Source organism: Callionymus lyra, chromosome 12 (genome assembly GCF_982586985.1).
Source record: "Callionymus lyra chromosome 12, fCalLyr1.hap1.1, whole genome shotgun sequence".
Lineage (NCBI taxonomy): Eukaryota > Metazoa > Chordata > Actinopteri > Syngnathiformes > Callionymidae > Callionymus > Callionymus lyra.
Window position 1 is genome coordinate 7,131,967 of NC_141829.1, and position 19,644 is coordinate 7,151,610.

General features: G+C 38.8%; 1 protein-coding gene across 1 annotated transcript in view; it reads left to right on the top strand.

Moving 5' to 3' along the window:
- man1a2 (mannosidase, alpha, class 1A, member 2) overlaps positions 1 to 6,989 on the top strand; it is a 78,506-nt gene extending 71,517 nt beyond the window's left edge. The window contains exons 12-14 of the mRNA XM_087803905.1: positions 1,584 to 1,756; positions 5,104 to 5,219; positions 6,016 to 6,989. Coding sequence (XP_087660031.1) covers positions 1,584 to 1,756; positions 5,104 to 5,219; positions 6,016 to 6,151 — 425 coding nt within the window. The 3' untranslated portion in view covers positions 6,152 to 6,989. The remainder of the gene's footprint in view (positions 1 to 1,583; positions 1,757 to 5,103; positions 5,220 to 6,015) is intronic.
- Positions 6,990 to 19,644: the final 12,655 nt, after the last annotated feature.

Genomic DNA, 19,644 nt, shown 5'->3' on the forward strand with positions numbered 1-19,644 from the left:
ATATATTTTTATTGTATAAATTAAGCATTTCTTAAATCCGCACTTCGACCAATCAGTGTCAGGTTCTGTAAAGTTGTCAATTTGTACTTCTATGTCTCGTTGTCGTTTACGTCTCCGTCCGTCAGTGAACTGTGCGTCGCAGCTGCTCGGTTGCTATGGCGACATGTCTTGCCGGCGCGCTGACTTAGCTCAGTATATAGGCGGAAGTAATACTAACTTATGATCTAGTCAAACACTAGTGATCCAGTGAAGTAATACTAACTTATGATCTAGTCAAACACTAGTGATCCAGTGAAGTAATACTAACTTATGATCTAGTCAAACACTAGTGATCCAGTGAAGTAATACTAACTTATGATCTAGTCAAACACTAGTGATCCAGTGAAGTAATACTAACTTATGATCTAGTCAAACACTAGTGATCCAGTGAAGTAATACTAACTTATGATCTAGTCAAACACTAGTGATCCAGTGAAGTAATACTAACTTATGATCTAGTCAAACACTAGTGATCCAGTGAAGTAATACTAACTTATGATCTAGTCAAACACTAGTGATCCAGTGAAGTAATACTAACTTATGATCTAGTCAAACACTAGTGATCCAGTCACTCGTCTCTTTCAACCTCCTTTGTTAAAGCAACATATCGTAAGAACTTTTAATCTCGTCTCAGGTGTTTTCTTATAAGATCGTGAACTTCCAAACAAACCTGTCCGTCTTCACCGCATGCTAACGAGCTAAGTTGTTAGCGTCATTTATAAAGTGTTATGTGTGCGTGTACAAGGAGGTGGATTTATTATTTATTTGGTGATATCGCGACGCGCCGGCGGCTCCTCTCTGATGTCGCTCAGTTTCGCAGGAAAACCGATGCAAGTTCGCGAAACTGAGCGTTATAAGTGATATTTTTCTACGATCATGTCGGCACCGACGCGCGAACCTTCAGTACTCGCACTTAAATATATATACCGTATGTTCCGGACTATAAGTGGCTCCGGAGTACAAGTCGCTCCAGCCGTAAAATGCATAATAAAGAAAGAAAAAACATATATAAGAACAGAACAGAACAGACATGTCATCTTGAAAGGCAATTTAAAATAAAAATAGAATAGAGGCAACAACAGGCTGAATAATTGTACAGTATGCTTACGTTACATGACACAACTGAGAACCTGGTATGTTAACATAACATATTAACAGTTATTCAGATAACTATAGCATAAACAACATGCTAAGAAGTTTACCAAACCATCCATGTAACTCCTAATAACTAAAATCAAATGAAATCTTCATCCTCGGTGTCACTTTTAAACAACTAACTAACTCCGGAGGTAGAAGATGCGGCGCTTCCTCTTCTACGTCGAAATGATCAACACAGGCCTAGAGCGCCCTCTTGAGGCTTAGTGTGAAAATAACATGTGAAATGATATACCGGTAATAATGTGTTAATAATTTCACACATAAGTCGCTCCAGAGTATAAGTCGCACCCCCGGACAAACTATGAAAAAAACTGCGACTTATAGTCCGGAAAACACGGTAAATATATTCAGACCCTCCTCCGTCTCACATGTTCCTTGTCCTCCAGTGGTGAAGCTCGGACCCGAGGCCTTCAAGTTCGACAGCGGCCTGGAGGCCGTGGCTGTGCGGCAGAACGAGAAGTACTACATCCTGAGGCCGGAGGTCATCGAGACGTACTGGTACATGTGGAGGTTCACCCACGACCCCAAGTACAGGCAGTGGGGCTGGGAGGCGGCACAGGTGAGACCTTCCTTCAGGTGTGATCTGAAACCAGACACTCATCACATGACACTTCCTCCATGATCATCTAACGTTTTCTACTGGAACAATCTGAGCTTGTTTTCTTGAAACAATAATGACGGCAGAAGAAGAAGAAACGTCTTTGAAGACGACTTCACTTGTCAAAGAGATACTAGTTAATATAATTACTTTGTATGTAACTATTGTATTATAAACCAGTAATGTTCTTTATGTACGTTACTTTTTTAATACGGCTTTAATAGGCATGACATGGACCCAGGAACCATATGCAGACCTTTGACTGGACTGCGAGGTCTATAGGGACAAAGATCCTGGTCTAGAAAGGCGCTATATAAATAGACATTATTATTATTATTATTATTATTATTATAATGTATAAAATTGTATAATAATTTAATAAGGATGTAAGAAAATATCCATTCGCTTTAATATCACCTTTTTTTTATTTATACTGTATCGATATTCACTGTATGCATTTATAGTTTTCTAATATTTTGATCATCAAATCATATTTAATTTTTTTAGCATAGTGATTTAATGCTTCATATTTCAATAAAGTGAGTATAGGGTGACTGAGGACAGGAGGATACAGTGACTCCAGCATCTTTTAAAGCTGATGTTTGGACATATTTTGGTTTGAAGACAAATTAAAGTAGTTACGACTTCGTCAAGAGTCAAGTACTGGACAATACTACACATATATACTTGTTACTACACTATCACAACACCAGAGTCAAGTACTGTACAATACTACACATATATACTTGTTATTACACTATCACAACACCAGAGTCAAGTACTGGACAATACTACACATATATCCTTGTTACTACACTATCACAACACCAGAGTCAAGTACTCGACAATACTACACATATATACTTGTTACTACACTATCACAACACCAGAGTCAAGTACTCGACAATACTACACATATATACTTGTTACTTCACTATCACAACACCAGAGTCAAGTACTCGACAATACTACACATATATACTTGTTACTTCACTATCACAACACCAGAGTCAAGTACTCGACAATACTACACATATATACTTGTTACTTCACTATCACAACACCAGAGTCAAGTACTCGACAATACTACACATATATCCTTGTTACTACACTATCACAACACCAGAGTCAAGTACTCGACAATACTTCACATATATACTTGTTACTTCACTATCACAACACCAGAGTCAAGTACTCGACAATACTACACATATATCCTTGTTACTACACTATGACGATATATCGTATCGTTGACCCTGTATCGTGATACGCATCATATTGACGAGAGTCTTGACAATACACACCTCTAGTATTATAGCTCTTAATATAACAGGTTAAGTTTTTCTTTGCATTATAATTTTATTTTTTGAAGTATTTTTGCCCTTAAACTAAAATGGTCATAATTACATGTCAATCCTTTTTTTTTATGGTCTTCAAGTGAAATGAATATTTACCAATATATATTTTCAGATCAGGTTTATAACTTCCTTATATTGTAAAATCATGTCGACCTCTTGTTAGTTTTCATGTCGTTGACAAACATGACGTCACAGATCTATATCTACAAGATTCCAACCAGAGAGTCGTTTCCGTAGATCAACCATAAGTGATCCGTCCATGTTTTCACACCATCTTCCTCTCTTTTAATCTCCCACATCGACACCTGTGGCCTCGATTCCCTGCTCGTCTCTCGTCTCGTGCTCGTCTGCTGCGACACACCTGCCTTTATTCCTCACCCTCTTCCCCCGACCTCACTATTCAAGCCACTGGATTCCACGTGTGTGTGTGTGTGTGTGTGTGTGTGTGTGTGTGTGTGTGTGTGTGTGTGTGTGTGTGTGTGTGTGTGTGTGTGTGTGTGTGTGTGTGTGTGTGTGTGTGTGTGTGTGTGTGTGTGTGTGTGTGTGTGTGTGTGTGTGTGTGTGTGTGTGTGTGTTGGTATTTACCTGAAGGTGTGTGTGTCTGTGTGTGTTGTGTTGGTATTTACCTGAAGGTGTGTGTGTGTGTGTTGTGTTGGTATTTACCTGAAGGTGTGTGTGTGTGTTGGTATTTACCTGAAGGTGTGTGTGTGTGTGTGTCTGCGTGTGTGTGTTGGTATTTACCTGAAGGTGTGTGTGTGTGTGTGTGTGTGTGTGTGTGTGTGTGTGTGTGTGTGTGTGTGTGTGTGTGTGTGTGTGTGTGTGTGTGTGTGTGTGTGTGTGTGTGTGTGTGTGTGTGTGTGTGTGTGTGTGTGTGTGTGTGTGTGTGTGTGTTGGTATTCACCTGAAGGTGTGTGTGTCTGTGTGTGTGTGTGTTGGTATTTACCTGAAGGTGTGTGTGTGTGTGTGTGTGTGTGTTGGTATTTACCTGAAGGTGTGTGTGTGTGTGTGTTGTGTTGGTATTTACCTGAAGGTGTGTGTGTGTGTGTTGGTATTTACCTGAAGGTGTGTGTGTGTGTGTGTGTCTGCGTGTGTGTGTTGGTATTTACCTGAAGGTGTGTGTGTGTGTGTGTGTGTTGGTATTCACCTGAAGGTGTGTGTGTCTGTGTGTGTGTGTGTTGGTATTTACCTGAAGGTGTGTGTGTGTGTGTCTGTGTGTGTTTGTGTTGGTATTTACCTGAAGGTGTGTGTGTGTGTGTCTGTGTGTGTTGTGTTGGTATTTACCTGAAGGTGTGTGTGTTTTGGTATTTACCTGAAGGTGTGTGTGTGTGTTGTGTTGTGTTGGTATTTACCTGAAGGTGTGTGTCTGTGTGTGTGTGTTGTGTTGGTATTTACCTGAAGGTGTGTGTGTGTTTACCTGAAGGTGTGTGTGTGTGCGTGTGTGTTGGTATTTACCTGAAGGTGTGTGTGTGTGTGTTGGTATTTACCTGAAGGTGTGTGTGTGTGTGTTGGTATTTACCTGAAGGTGTGCGTGTTTGTTGGTATTTACCTGAAGGTGTGTGTGTGTGTGTGTGTGTGTGTGTTCACCTGAAGGTGTGTGTGTGTGTGTGTGTGTGTTCACCTGAAGGTGTGTGTCGCCCAGCTGTTCCTCAGAATCCTTCTGTAAACACTGATCCTCCTGCAACAAGGCAACACGCCGGAGCGTCTCTAAAGCTCACAGATGGTCGTTTTCCTCGTTACGTTAATGTTTAATTAGCGTGTGAAGCGACGCCGTGTTGGTCGTGAACAGACGTGAAGACTCTCTCCAGAGCCGCTAACCACTCGTCCAGTACATTTGTTGTTGAGGAAATATTTACTCTTTTCTGTCACTGAAAAAACAAAACAAACCCTTTTGTCTAATTTTTTGTTGTATTTTTCTTCTCTTATCATCTCCGCTCACTGCTCCACCTCCAGGCCATCGACAAGTACTGCAGGGTGAGCGGCGGCTTCTCGGGGGTGAAGGACGTCTACTCTTCCAACCCGACCTACGACGACGTGCAGCAGAGTTTCTTCCTCGCAGAGACTCTCAAGTAAGTCGTTAAACTCGTATTTAAAGTTGACAAAATAATCAAAGAGTTAAAAATCATCACCACTGTCCCTTTAAAAAGAATACACGCTAATATAAAAGCTTGTTTGAACTTGACTTTTATTGAATTAACATAATATATAACGTAATTACTGGACCAAACGTCACAGTTTTAACACATTATTTTAGTTTAACTTCTGAATTATAGGTTTGTTACTAATAACCCACAACACTGTGCTTCCCCCTGCTGGCCGCCTGATGCAAACGCATCTCATTGTGCCACTTATTTGGGAGAAAGTGAATATTTACTGCACTTGCTTGTGTATTATAAGCGTTAAATTAACAAGTTATGATAAATTTAAGATAACATTGTCAGGTTATTGTGAATAAAAAGCTTTGATTTGATCCATTTTATTTTCGCAAATTTAAACGAATGCATCCGAGTGCGTTTAAATGTGTTTTCTTGTTGTAATTCTACGTTAAACTTCAACCGGAATCTCTGAGAAACATGTTTGTAAAAGGATTTTCGCCTCAGATGTCGTACAAAGTTAGACGAACAGAAATAAATATATATTGTTATTAATGACGTTTTAATATCCGTTCGCTCTTTGTCTATCAATTAATTGAAAAAGAAACAGTTTTTAGTTTTTTTCCAGCGAGCGGATCTAAATTAAAGGCAACTTTTCGTTAAAACTATTGAGATTTATTCACCAAAACACTTTTGTTTTCACTCCCGCCTCGATCCTCCCTCCTCCCTCGACCTCCTCCCCCTCATCCTCCCCCTCATCCTCCCCCGTCAGGTATCTTTACCTGTTGTTCTCCAGCGACGACCTGATGCCGTTCGAGAGCTGGGTCTTCAACACGGAGGCTCACCCGCTCCCCGTCCTGCACCTGGGCAACATCACGCTGCCCGGCAGCGAACCCGCTCAGCGGTAGACTCGACCGAGACCCCCCTCCTCCTCCAGGGGGCGCTCACGACCCGCTGACTCCCCCCCCCACCCCCCCCTCTCACGGACATTTAAAAAAAACACAAACCAGCACTGGATAATCTCACTCTGAGCTCCTGGCTGCTGCTGCCAGACTGCACAGATCCAGCAGATCCAGAGAGTCCAACCCCTCGCCCCCTGACCCCCCAGAGGGGAACACCTTCATCGTCTCCTCCTCTTCATCAGGAGCTCGGACCGAACCGGAGACTCCGTTTCATTTCTTTGCCATAATTTCTCTCCGACCAAACAGTTTCCTCTGGAGCGACTGAAAGTCTCTCGAGGAGGAACATTTGTTTTCAGACCCGACAGGTGAGTTCTTTCTTTGGGGTCCTCGTCGCTGTCGTTTATCTACCGGGCGGAATCATGTCGGGGGGGACGGACACGGGGTTGAATCGAAAAGCCCCTCCTTCCTCTTTGCACCTGAAGCCCCTTCATCAGATGAATTTTAATACTCATATCAGAGGAGGGTCTTGTCGTGTGACGACCGGACCCTCCATCAACGTGGACCAGTGGACGTAGAAGAGCAGTCGACATCTTCTCCGTCGAATCTGCTGCTACATCTCCCACCTCCACCTTCCCTCTTTCTTTTTTTTATCAAGCCCATCCCTCCAGCTTTTGATCGACACCTGTTTCATCATGATTTTTCTTTTTTTTTTAAGCACCATGTCGTGAGCGTGTGGTGGTTCGAAAACCTCTGCTGTGAAATATTTGTTTGTGCACTTTGTAAGAGAGGATTGACGAGCAGGATGTTCTGTTGGAAGCTGAATAAATGACATTCATATGTGCCACATCTTCTCTGCATGCGTTCATATCACTTTGGAAATGTTTTTGGTTCACATTTCAGTTTGAATCACAGTCATCGCAGTCTTTTTAAATGTCACGCAGCGGATGAGTTGATCAAATTAGTTTTTATTTACAGATACAAGTGTGGAGTGTAGAGGATCTGATATCATTAAAGGGCCTTATAATGTGATTTTTTTTTTTTTTAAATGTGTAAATTATGTTTTTTAAATTGACTAGAATTAACTGACCCCGACCTTTCCCACTGTAGAATGATCTTTATTTAAAATTATAACATGTTTGTGTGTATTTCCAAGACAAGAAACTGTGAATAATGATATTAATAGTTTTTTAACGTGATCAAAAGAGGAGATTTGACAGATTTAAACTCAATTTAATTCCTTTTAAAATCTTAAAATTACTTAAATCTGACAGTAACGTTGGGTTTGTGCTCAAATCTTTTTTTTCTTTTTTTTTAAACTAACAATCTTGAGCAAATCGTGTCAAACCAGCCAAAAATCCCAAATGTTTAAGGTTAAAATTAGACACTTAAACAAATTCGACTTTTATTTTCTGTCACATTTCTGACTTTTTCTCGTCCCTGAACAATCAAACAAAGACTTCCTGATACAAAAATCCTATTTCCACGACACTTGATTTAGAAAAATGTATAGATTTAGATATAAATATTGTCAGGAGCCACTGGCGTCTTTTGAAAAGTCTTTTTAAATTTGTTAGATTTTGTCCATTTGAACAAACTTTTGAGAAGTTTGTTTGAGTCTATGAAGTTATTTGATCGATCGTTGCTGCTCTCGACACAATTGATAAACGAGACGTTTGATCAAAGAAACATGTCAGTCAAATATTTAGTCACAAAATAAACATGTTCCAGTCATTTGAACCTATAACAGGGTTTTCCATAATGTCTTAAAACCTTTTAATATCCAACAAAAACCAAGGCCTTAAACCCTCCTTCTCTTAAGTCTTAAGAAAAGTTTCCTGAATATCTTTAAAAATGAGCCACAAACCCACATGAATCAAGATGTTCTCGGCTCCGCCCGAATCACGTGACTCACGAGGCTCCGGATTAATTCTTACAGTTTGTGTTGAAACGCGATGACGCCGAGATTAACGTCTCCATCCGGTGTCGCCACAGTTCGTCGTTGCAAATCTTTACTCCGTGCGTCACGTTGTATCAGAAATGAATCTTAAACGTGAAAATCCCGAAACTCAATGACGTAATTCCATAATATTCTTCCCATTAAAGTAGATTTTTGGAGACGTCTTTCGTTCTAAAAATCCAGGCAGTATCGTGTTTGATCTGGTTTCATTTAAATTCTTAAACCATTATTAACTTATCTTTAAAATCCCCGACGCATCGTTCTCTGTTCCCAGCAGATTTCGGAACCTTGCTCTCCATCTGGTTTTCGAGAGCTCGTTCCCCCGGAGTCGCCTCTCGGTTTGAGAGAACTTTGTTGCCAAATACTCTTAAAGTAGAAACACGAGTTGCCAACGATGGTCGAGTCGTGTCACCAGATTTAAAAAATAAAACGGTTAGAAAAAAATATGCGTAAATAAATACTTATATATACGTGACATTTTAAAGGATCGTACAGTCATTTTTTGGTGTATTTTTAACTAAACTTTCGAGTCCAGAGAGCCAAATATTGGAGTGTATTTTCTACGTATTTTAAATTTTTTCCTATTCAAATTGTTGCACAACATGATGAGGTCGTTATCTTTAAGATTCTTGAATCGAACGTGTGAAGAAGTTTTTGATATATAAGTTAAATTCACGTTTATTTATTTTATTAAACTTTAGTTTAAGTTTCAGTTCATCCAGAAAAATGACGAGTGAGTTTTTGTTTTATTATAATTCTTTACTGGTTTTACTTCAGACATGACTTATTTCTGACTTGATTTTTCAATGATTTGTATTTAAATAAAATGTATATAAATGATATTAAACATGTTGTTTTTTCACTCTTGACTTTTTTCTGGATGAATTAAAACTAGTTTCTTCAACATCCTCTTCATCCATTAAGACACGCCCCCTCGCCCTCCATGAACCTAACCTCCTCATGACCTCGTTCCCCTCCTCGTCTCCTCCAGCGAGAGGCGTCCGCGAGCCGCCGACCAGTCGTCGTCGTCGTGGGCGACGATGATTTTGGAAAAAACCTGAGTGTTCTGTATTTGTATTTTTACTTAACTCGAAAATGAAAGTATCTGTAAATATGTTTAAAAGTCCAAAAACACAAATTCAATAAAGATGTTACAAAAAGCTTTTACATGTTGATTTGTGATCTTGTTGACCAAAGCCACGCCCACCCTGCTGTGATTGGTCGAGCATGAGGGTTTGTTGTCGCGCGTCATCAATCCCGGAAGTCTCTGCCTCAGAGGGACTCTTTGTATAAACAAAGCGAGCGTGATTACAACTGGCTGAAGGAGGAGTGAATCCATGATTGCGTCATAATGGACTCTCGTAACCTCTTGTTCGCCCAGATTTCAGAGCAACTTTATAAAGTAATAAGTGGAAAACATGGAGGTTTGTCACCGCGCGTCATCAATCCCGGAAGTCTCCGCCTCAGAGGGACTCTGTATAAACAAAGCGGGGGCGTGATTACAGCTGGAGGAGTGAAGCCATGATTACGTCATAATGGACTCTCGTAACCTCTCCTTCGCCCAGATTTCAGAGCAACTTTATAAAGTAATAAGTGTAAAACATGGAGGTTTGTCACCGCGCGTCATCGATCCTGCAAGTATCCGCCTCCGAGGGACTCGTTGTATAAACAAAGCGGGGGGTGATTACAGCTGGCTGAAGGAGGTGTGAAGCCATTATTACGTCTTAATGGACTCTCGTAACCTCTCCTTCGCCCAGATTTCAGAGCAACTTTATAAAGTAATAAGTGGAAAACATGGAGGTTTGTCACCGCGCGTCATCAATCCCGGAAGTCTCCGCCTCTCGAGGGACTCGTTGTATAAACAAAGCGGGGGCGTGATTACAGCTGGAGGAGTGAAGCCATTATTACGTCATAATGGACTCGTAACCACTCGTTCGCCCAGATTTCAGAGCAACTTTATAAAGTAATAAGTGTAAAACATGGAGGTTTGTCACTGCGCGTCATCCATCCTGCAAGTATCCGCCTCCGAGGGACTCGTTGTATAAACAAAGCGGGGGGTGATTACAGCTGGCTGAAGGAGGTGTGAAGCCATTATAACGTCATAATGTACTCTGGTAACCTCTTGTTCGCCCAGATTTCAGAGCAACTTTATAAAGTAATAAGTGGAAAACATGGAGGTTTGTCACCGCGCGTCATCAATCCCGGAAGTCTCCGCCTCTCGAGGGACTCGTTGTATAAACAAAGCGGGGGCGTGATTACAGCTGGAGGAGTGTAGCCATGATTACGTCATAATGGACTCTCGTAACCTCTCGTTCGCCCAGATTTCAGAGCAACTTTATAAAGTAATAAGTGTAAAACATGGAGGTTTGTCACCGCGCGTCATCGATCCTGCAAGTATCCGCCTCCGAGGGACTCGTTGTATAAACAAAGCGGGGGTGATTACAGCTGGCTGAAGGAGGAGTGAAGCCATTATTACGTCTCAATGGACTCTTGTAACCTCTTGTTCGCCCAGATTTCAGAGCAACTTTATAAAGTAATAAGTTCAAAACATGGTCATGATGAGAAGTTACTGCGTCTTGGAGAACATCTACTACATGTGTCAGGAGAGAAAATGTTCCTGAGCTGAAAGTACTTTCGGATCCTAATGAACAGAATTTAGATTTTGAATTATTTTTACGTCAAGGATGGTTTGTTTGTGTTGAAACTTTATTTCTAAAGTCAAAACCCTCTAAAGTTAAAACGAGACGCTGGATCTCTTACTATAGATTCCGACACCGGAGCCTGTGACTCACATCTCTGGAGTAAACGCTGCAGCGTCGTCGACTCATAACGTTCCTGGCGAACCTCTCGCGCCAAGAGAGTAACCGGAGCTGAGAGAATCTCACGTGTCGCTCCCGAGAGACTCCATGTGTCTTCCACAGATCGCTGAGATCTTCCTATAGGACGATTGGAATCCTTCCCGGATCGACTTATTGCTCCCGATGAAAAAAATGCTGGAACGTTTTCAGCGTGATTTTTATTCTCGACATCTCGACTGTCAAAGACTGTGATTCAACGATGATTCAACGATGATTCAACGATGAACATCTTCTCTCTGTTTCAGTTTTTTAACCAGTTAGTTACTAACTTAGTAGTACTAGATAAATAGAAGGTACTTTTCAAGAGTTACAAATGCATGAAAACAACAATTAAAAAAACCAAAATGTACATTTTCTTGAGCAGTTCAATCTCTGAAGGTTCTTCATTTTCGGTCCATTATTTCCTGATCAGGGTCTTCATCTACTTTTCTTTGAACCTGGATCTTCATTCCTAACTTTCTTGTTCCTCACATGTTCACACGACTCCAGCAACTCTTGAAGGTTCTTTATATGGACGAGAGGTTTTGTTTTTTTCAGTTCTAAAGTCATTTTTAATTAATATTTATAATAAAAAGAAGGTAAAGTTGTGTGCTGGGCCTGCAGGTGATTCACTGAGACATGAAGGAAGGAAGGATCCATCCATCATTACTGTATATGTCAGGATAGTTGAAGGAAGGAAGGAAGGAAGGAAAGAAGGAAGGATCCATCCATCCATCATTACTGCATATGTCAGGAGAGTTGAAGGAATGAAAGAAGGAAGGATCCATCCATCCATCATTACTGCATATGTCAGGAGAGTTGAAGGAAGGAAGGAAGGAAGGAAGGAAAGAAGGAAGGATCCATCCATCCATCATTACTGCATATGTCAGGAGAGTTGAAGGAAGGAAGGAAGGAAGGAAAGAAAGAAGGAAGGATCCATCCATCCATCATTACTACATATGTCAGGAGAGTTGAAGGAATGAAAGAAGGAAGGATCCATCCATCCATCCAACATTACTGCAAATGTCAGGAGAGTTGAAGGAAGGAAGGAAAGAAGGAAGGATCCATCCATCCATCCATCCAACATTACTGCATATGTCAGGAGAGTTGGAGGAAGGAAGGAAAGAAGGAAGGATCCATCCATCCATCCATCCAACATTACTGCATATGTCAGGAGAGTTGAAAGAAGGAAGGATCCATCCATCCATCCATCCAACATTACTGCATATGTCAGGAGAGTTGGAGGAAGGAAGGAAAGAAGGAAGGATCCATCCATCCATCCATCCAACATTACTGCATATGTCAGGAGAGTTGAAGGAAGGAAGGAAAGAAGGAAGGATCCATCCATCCATCCATCCAACATTACTACATATGTCAGGAGAGTTGAAGGAAGGATCCATCCATCCATCCATCCAACATTACTACATATGTCAGGAGAGTTGAAGGAAGGAAGGAAGGAAGGATCCATCCATCCAACATTACTACATATGTCAGGATAGTTGAAGGAATGAAAGAAGGAAGGATCCATCCATCCATCCATCCAACATTACTACATATGTCAGGAGAGTTGAAAGAAGGAAGGATCCATCCATCCATCCATCCAACATTACTACATATGTCAGGAGAGTTGAAGGAAGGAAGGATCCATCCATCCAACATTACTACATATGTCAGGATAGTTGAAGGAAGGAAGGATCCATCCATCCAACATTACTACATATGTCAGGATAGTTGAAGGAATGAAAGAAGGAAGGATCCATCCATCCATCCATCCAACATTACTACATATGTCAGGAGAGTTGAAGGAAGGAAGGATCCATCCATCCATCCATCCAACATTACTACATATGTCAGGAGAGTTGAAGGAAGGAAGGATCCATCCATCCATCCATCCATCCAACATTACTACATATGTCAGGAGAGTTGAAAGAAGGAAGGATCCATCCATCCATCCAACATTACTACATATGTCAGGAGAGTTAAAGGAAGGAAGGATCCATCCATCCATCCATCCATCCAACATTACTACATATGTCAGGAGAGTTGAAAGAAGGAAGGATCCATCCATCCATCCATCCATCCAACATTACTACATATGTCAGGAGAGTTGAAAGAAGGAAGGATCCATCCATCCATCCAACATTACTACATATGTCAGGAGAGTTAAAGGAAGGAAGGATCCATCCATCCATCCAACATTACTACATATGTCAGGAGAGTTGAAGGAAGTAAGGAAGAAAGCGTCCGTCCATCCATCCATCCATCCATCCATCCATCCATCCATCCATCCATCGCTTCTTAACACGATCATATCAAACTGTCAATGTTTGTGTTGCCGTTGCCACGGAAACATCATGGAAGCTCTGGGATCAGTGGTTTCTGTGAAGAAATGATCGTTCGATACATAAACGAAGACACTGAAGCTTTTAATGCGAGTTTTCAGCGAGTGAGTCACAGCAGCAGGTGGACGAACACACACACACACACACACACACACACACACACACACACACACACACACACACACGCAATGAGGTTTTAATCCTCAACAGGAAAACATTGCGTAACTTTCTCACTGTTTGTCGAATCATTCTGACCCGAGACACGCAAGAAGAAAAACTCATGACCTTCAAATATTTCTGCCTCAAAACCACCAGATTTTATCTCGGGTTCGATGATAAATCGTCATTAAACGTCATTTATTTGTCAGACTTTTTACTTTGATGGTCGTTAACTTTAAAGTTCACTGATCAAAGCTCTGGTGTTTGAACTTTTCTACAATAAAACCTCATTTAATTTAAGAAGAACATTTTAAGGGACTTTATCTTCAACCAGTTCAACAACAAAACAAGTTTTTTTTAACAGACGGAAGAAAAGTTTTCAGTTTTTGAGAAATTAACTTTAGTTCTTTGACTTTTAATTCATTTTTATTTATTATTTATTTGACTCGGGATATTTTCATAAAAAGTTTGTTTTGCATTTAAAGAGGTTCTTTTCTATCTAAAGATTTTTTTTCCTCACAATTATTCATTGATATTTAAGAACATAGAATAAAATACTCTGAGATAAATAAAACAAATGTCAAAAGAATAAATCAATAAAATACGATTCAAGACATACAAAATAATCACACTTTTCTCTTTAGAAAGTCAGAAAACGAAATTGTCTGTTTAAAAGTTTTTAGAAAAGCGTTGATGCTACGAAACATAATTGATTTTTTTCATGTTTTTATCGCGACGTTCGCTCTTGTGTTGATTTTGACTCGTAAACTGAACTTAATCTCACGACTCGAAGCGAAGTCCAGCCTCGTCTCGGTTGAAACTCTTGAGTTTAAGTCGACAAATATGATAAAGCGCTCGTCGTGGCGTCGATAACTTGTGTTTTCTATATAAATAACTCCATTAATTCAAGTATTTAACTGATTATTCTCTTTGTTTTCACCCCCGGTGTCTTGAAACATTGATTCTCTGCTGACGACACGTTGGTCTCGTCTTGTTGGTCAACGACGGTTGATTCTCGACGACACTGTATTCGTCACGAACACAGAAACGTCATCAAAACGAAGCCTCGAGTAACTTCTGGTGAAACAAAGACTTTAGAAACTAAACTGTCTTTCATTTCCTTAAATCGTTTGTTTCAACTCACTGGTGTCCTGCACATGTGCTGCTATAAAGCTTGTTTTTTTGCTTCTCCGGTTCAATCGTGAACATGTTTTTACTTTAAATCCTGGTCAGATGTCATCGTGGAGGAAAATAAACAAACCTTCAACATGTACAGTTTGAAGCTGAGTGTGTTGTTTGTTAATACTTGTGTTTCTTTTCCCCGTTTCTCAGTCGTAACCCTGATCAAAAAACATCTAAATAAGTAAGTAAAGGTTATTTGTAAAGATATTTCTAGACCAGGGTTACAAAGTACTTCAACAATCAAAAACAATACACAGTTGAAATATATACTTTTAAAGATCAAGACACATAAGACAAACACAGGAGTCTCAAGAAAGTTAAGATAAAGCACGTTTATTGTCACCAATCCCTCCATACCATACATATCGCGATACAGTGTCAAGGATACAATATATAGTGATACTGTAATATTAAGTATATATATATATATATAAATATGCGTAGTATTGTCCAGTACTTGACTCTGGTGTTGTGATATTGTAGTAACAAGGATATATGTGTAGTATTGTCCAGTACTTGACTCTGGAGTTGTGATAGTTTAGTAACAAGTATATATGTGTACTATTGTCCAGTACTTGACTTTGGTGTTGTGATAGTGTAGTAACAAGTAAATATGTGTAGTATTGTCCAGTACTTGACTCTGGTGTTGTGATAGTGTAGTAACAAGTATATATGTGTAGTATTGTCAAGTACTTGACTCTGGTGTTGTAATAGTAACAAGTATATATGTGTAGTATTGTCCAGTACTTGACTCTGGAGTTGTGGTAGTTTAGTAACAAGTATATATGTGTAGTATTGTCCAGTACTTGACTCTGGAGTTGTGATAGTTTAGTAACAAGTATATATGTGTAGTATTGTCCAGTACTTGACTCTGGTGTTGTGATAGTGTAGTAACAAGTATATATGTGTAGTATTGTCCAGTACTTGACTCTGGTGTTGTAGTATTTACAGACCACATGACTCTTGACGAAGTCGTAACTGCTTTCATTTGTTTTCAAACCAAAATATGTCCAAACATCAACTTTAAAAGCTGCTGGAGTCACTGTATCCTCTTGTCCTCAGTCACGGCCAAATTTTCATTCTCCCTTCAGAAGAATCCCAGTGTCTTGAGTAAAACATGTGGAGACACTTGGAGATGATATCCTCGGATCTTCTGCTACAAACGAGTGTAAAATATAGAATTATTTTATTTTTCCGGAACAATTTCTCATGTTGAAGTTTCAACACAAGAGTCACAGACGAGCAGTTTGAAGGTATTTTGATGTTTTTAAGTGTCTTTTTGGACGAAGATGAAGACGAAGACAACTGAGCTCCAGTTGCTACATTAAAATGAACAAACTTTTGTCTGTCTATAACTAAAAGAAAATGTTGATTTATCGCTTTTAAAGGCGTTATTTACTTGTTGGGACTTTTTTCACCTTCATTACCTTCGTGTGTAAATAAAAATATAACCTTTGCTTGTTTACATTTTAAACGTTTAAAGATTATTTTCAGGACATGTGTTATCATTCTTCTTGTTGGTGATGTACACACATCGTTACACAAACACACAAATCAAATAACACTCATAACCCGGAAGGCGTGGATTTCCCCTTTTTTCCAAAAACATCTAAATAAGTAAGTAAAGGTTATTTGTAAATATCTTTCTAGACCAGGGTCACAAAGTACTTCAACAATCAAAAACAATACACAGTTTTCAGCAGCACAGTTTTCTTGTTGAAGAATTATACGGGGGAGAAAATATATACTTCACATAGTGGTGTAAACTTGTTTGTTGTCACCAATCCCTCCATACAATACATATCGCGATACAGTGTCAAGGATACAATATATAGTGATACTGTAGTATTAAGTATATATGTGTAGTATTGTCGAGTACTTGACTCTGGTGTTGTGATAGTGTAGTAACGAGTATATATATGTGTAGTATTGTCCAGTACTTGACTCTGGTGTTGTGATAGTGTAGTAACAAGTATATATGTGTAGTATTGTCCAGTACTTGACTCTGGTGTTGTGAAAGTGTAGTAACGAGTATATATATGTGTAGTATTGTCCAGTACTTAACTCTGGTGTTGTGATAGTGTAGTAACGAGTATATATATGTGTAGTATTGTCCAGTACTTGACTCTGGTGTTGTGATAGTGTAGTAACGAGTATATATATGTGTAGTATTGTCCAGTACTTGACTCTGGTGTTGTGATAGTGTAGTAACGAGTATATATATGTGTAGTATTGTCCAGTACTTGACTCTGGTGTTGTGATAGTGTAGTAACAAGTATATATGTGTAGTATTGTCCAGTACTTGACTCTAGGGTGTTGTGATAGTGTAGTAACAAGGATATATGTGTAGTATTGTCCAGTACTTTGGTGTTGTAGTATTTACAGACCACATGACTCTTGACGAAGTCGTAACTGCTTTCATTTGTTTTCAAACCAAAATATGTCCAAACATCAACTTTAAAAGCTGCTGGAGTCACTGTATCCTCTCGTCCTCAGTCATGGCCAAATTGTCATTCTCCCTTCAGAAGAATCCCAGTGTCTTGAGTAAAACATGTGGAGACACTTGGAGATGATATCCTCGGATCTTCTGCTACAAACAAGTGTAAAATATAGAATTATTTTATTTTTCTGGAACAATTTCTCATGTTGAAGTTTCAATACAAGAGTCACAGACGAGCAGTTTGAAGGTATTTGGATGTTTTTAAGTGTCTTTTTGGACGAAGATGAAGAAGAAGACAACTGAGCTCCAGTCGCTACATTAAAATGAACAAACATTTTTGTCTATAACTAAAAGAAAATGTTGATTTATCGCTTTTAAAGGCGTTATTTACTTTTTTCACCTTCATTACCTTCGTGTGTAAATATAAATATAATCTTGGGTTGTTTTTTAAATGTATTTTAATTTTAAATTTATAAAATATTTATGTTTAAATAAATACATTTTAAAGCAGGAATATTCCAGATTTTTTTCAGGACATGTGTTATCATCCTTCTTGTTGGTGATGTACACACAACGTTACACAAACACACAAATCAAATAACACTCATAACCCGGAAGGCGTGGATTTCCCCTTTTTCTGGTCTAGTTTCCTTACATGGCAGGAACGTCAGGACACGACTGTGGGTCTCCCCCCCCCCCCACACACACTCACACACACACACACACACACACACACACACACACACACACACACACACACACACACACACACACACACACACACACACACACACGTCACACACCACTGTGACAGAAACTAAAGAACCAGATAAGAAACAAAACTTTCATGTTGTCGCCTCCTGACGTCAGTTGTGCGACTGTAGCTGCGAGTCTTCGTCTGTTTACCTGTTGACTCGTCATGTTTGAACTGTTGTGACTAACAAGGTTAACGGGTGAGTCAGTGTTTGACCAGTCGTCGCTTGGAGGCCGTGTTCGATTAACCAGCGACGCATCAGAGAATGAGTCATAAAAGTTTATTTTCATGTATTTACAAGTGTTTTTTTTTTCTCTTATCTCGAGGGTTTTGAATGATTGGACAACGAACGGTATAATAATAATGTTCAACTAATTATTCATCAAACCTGACACTTTTTTACAAATTTTAACAACATTTTCGTTCCCATGTATGGCTGTTAAAAAATATATCAATATGACGAATATATACGGCAGTATTTAGGTTTCTATTATTTTATGGTTTACAGTGATGAAATAAAATAATTCCATTTTTTTTTTATTTACATGAGAATATTCTTGGTTTTTGTTCATTTTTCTGTTGCAATTAAACCTCTGACAGCTAGATGGCAGCAGTCATTACGTCCTCCACAGCTAAAGGAACAAAAAGATACCAAAGATGACTGAGGACGAGAGGATACAGTGGACAAACGTAAATAGTTTAAACAAATTCAAAAAATCAAAAACTGAAATAATATAATTATAAAGTTATTTATTATTCAGGCATCGATAGTGATTTTTAACATTGACAATTACTAACGATATTTTTGTCAATATATTATTTTAAAAATGTTTGTAACGATGTCAACAGTGATATTTTTAATTTAAAGTTACTTTTCTTCAACATATACATTTGAAAAATACATTAAAAGATGTATATATATATATATATATTCTAAATAAAATTTAAGTTAAAATCAGTTTATGCAGAAATCTTCTTAAAACAAAAAAAAAAGTATATAGTATTTTTTTCTATTAGTAAAACAATTTAAAGTCATGTCCCGCGGGCCACCTCTGGCCCTACAACATGACCATTCATGTCCCGTTAAATACTCTCCTGGAGTTTGTAATTTATGACTCTACTCAACCTCCCACAATGCACTGCAATATTTGTTTATTTAAAAGATCCACATTTTAAAATGAAATTTCAGTTCTCAACACATCAATATCATCATTTGTGACTTATTTAATTTATCTTTTTGTGTTTAAATGGAAACAATTTGAAAAAAGATCAAGTATTTTTCATGTGAGCTGAACAAAGTGTGTAGTTTGACTCGACATGGATCAGCAAACAAAACAAAAACTATGACACTACTGACTCCTTTAAGAAATATCTTAAGACGTTTCTATTTGTTCAGGCTTTTCCCTGAATTTCTCGAACTCCTGTGTTGTTCTCAGTATTATCTTGACCTTTAAAGTATGTACTTTTTTGAGTATTGTTTTGATTGTTTAAGCGCTTTGTGACCCTGGTCTGGAAAAGCGCTATATAAATAAATATTACTTACTTACTTACTTACTTACACAATCAAACAAGAAGTTGCGAAATATTGTCGTTTAGCAACACTACGCTAAGCTAAGCTAAGCTAATGCTAACACATCTTTTGTTTTAGGATATTAGAGAAAAAGCGTTTTTTTATTCCTCGTGAAAATAGTTTCAAAATACTTTATTTAAAAAAGGTGATAAAACTCTTTACGGTTCAGGTTTTGAATGTTAGGTCATAAAAAGTGCATTTTAATGTCTGGTCCTCGGGGAGTCGAGCAAACAACCATCTGAGTAAATCAACCGCGAG